At 45.5% G+C, this 1710-nt stretch overlaps 1 protein-coding gene across 1 annotated transcript in view; it reads left to right on the top strand.

The window, feature by feature from the left end:
• The window catches only part of LOC306742769 (olfactory receptor 6N1-like), a gene marked incomplete at both ends in the record, with an annotated part of 7237 nt that extends 6402 nt beyond the window's left edge, over window positions 1–835 (top strand). Inside the window, one exon of the mRNA XM_079225191.1 lies at window positions 647–835. Coding sequence (XP_079081317.1) covers window positions 647–835 — 189 coding nt within the window. The remainder of the gene's footprint in view (window positions 1–646) is intronic.
• Window positions 836–1710: the final 875 nt, after the last annotated feature.

The raw sequence follows: 1710 nt of genomic DNA, 5'->3' as shown, positions 1-1710 counted from the left end.
TATGCAAAGCTAAATATGTTATGTATAATGCAGTCGTTCAATCAGTCAGATCCAGAAAATGTGAAGTACATTATGGTTTTATCAATATTCTTATATGTGGGGGAAAACGTGAAATCCAGATCATACAACTTTCAACATAAAATATAAATGAGATGAAAACCAAATTCATCGGTTTCCTGTTTCACTGAGTCCATTTTTATGACATGAAATAATAATATTTAAGGTCTTCTCTTAAGTAGACTTTAATTCAGATTGTATTTAATGAATTAAACGTTGGCTACAGATTATCTGCAAGCGTCCATCTTTGATCGGACAGATGTTTGTTTCCAACAGCAGCTGCAGAAACAGTGAAAAGCACTTTATTGGTTAAATTATAATTTTTTGTAAATGCCGTGATCACTAAAGTATCTAGAAGTCTAATTTTAACTGAATAAATGCGTCGGGTCCCGATGTCTCCATGGCCTCGCTTCCTGAGACACTTCAGATCTGGACCAGACCAAAGTCCTTCTTCATGCTCAGGACCGATGATGTGAAGCGAGGCGACGGACAGGGACGAAGAGCGAGGAGGAGACGGCGGGGCGCGTGTCACGTGACACGTGACACATGACATGTGACATGTGACATGTGACACGTTCGTGCTGAGAAGATGTCGGGTTCTCCAGAGGGAACGTTCTACAGTTTGGGCGTGTCGGTGGGAGCCAGCGGCGCTCTGCCGCGCTGGAATCGAGGCGGTGGAGCGACGTCACTGTCACTTCCTGCGGGGTCGAAGCTTCGGTTAGGAATCATCATCATCATCATCATCATCATCATCATCATCATCACACTGACAGCCTGATAACATGACGAGTTTCTCCGCAACACAAAGAATTAAACAAACGGCCCCAACACAACGTGTTCTCACAACGGTTTGAAGGATATTTCACGAAAGTCCAGCAACAAGAGTCGATTTCTGCATTAAAACTTCTGTCTTCACAGAAAACCACTTAGAGAGGTTTAGGAAAAGATTGTAAGATACGTAGGTTTAGGAAAAGGTTGTAAGATACTTTGGTTTAGGAAAAGATTGTAAGATACGTAGTTGGGTTTAAGAGAAGATTGTGAAATTTTTAGTTAGGTTGAGGAAAAGATTGTAAAATACTTAGTTCGGTTTAAGAAAAAATGGTGAAATCTTTAGTTAGGTTGAGGAAAAGATCGTAAAATACTTAGTCGGGTTCAATAAAAGGTTGTGAAATAGTTAGATTTAGGAAAAGGTCGTGAAATAGTTAGTTAGGTTTAAGAAAAGGTAGTGAAATAATTACGTTAAAAATGCCTTGAATAATGCGTTTGCCGTCGTGTCTCGTATGAAGCCGGGTTAGTAGGAATTGTGCAATCCCCTCTCCCCCGCCCAGGTGAGGTACTTACGGCGCTCAAGGTGACCCCGTGTGTGAGCTGCAGCACCGTGCCCCTCTACCTCAAATAACTCTCGCTGCCATAATCCGCTAAGGAGCCCGCCACATCAGCAAAGTCCTCCAGGACCAGGCTGGTGGAGTCCTCACCGGTGGGCAGATCGGGGTCCGACGCCCAGGGGTGCCGATTGCGCTCACGCCGGGGCTCCTGGGCTCCGTTGCTCGGCCCCTGCAGGTGGGGCTGAAAACGGGCCGGATCGGACATCTGGAGCTCCTTGCCGATGCTGCCGTCGCCGTCGCTGCCGCTGCAGCACGTGGTACAGGCTGG

Source organism: Taurulus bubalis, assembly GCF_910589615.1.
Source record: "Taurulus bubalis genome assembly, chromosome: 1".
Taxonomy (NCBI): domain Eukaryota; kingdom Metazoa; phylum Chordata; class Actinopteri; order Perciformes; family Cottidae; genus Taurulus; species Taurulus bubalis.
This window is presented reverse-complemented; position numbering and strand designations above follow the sequence as displayed.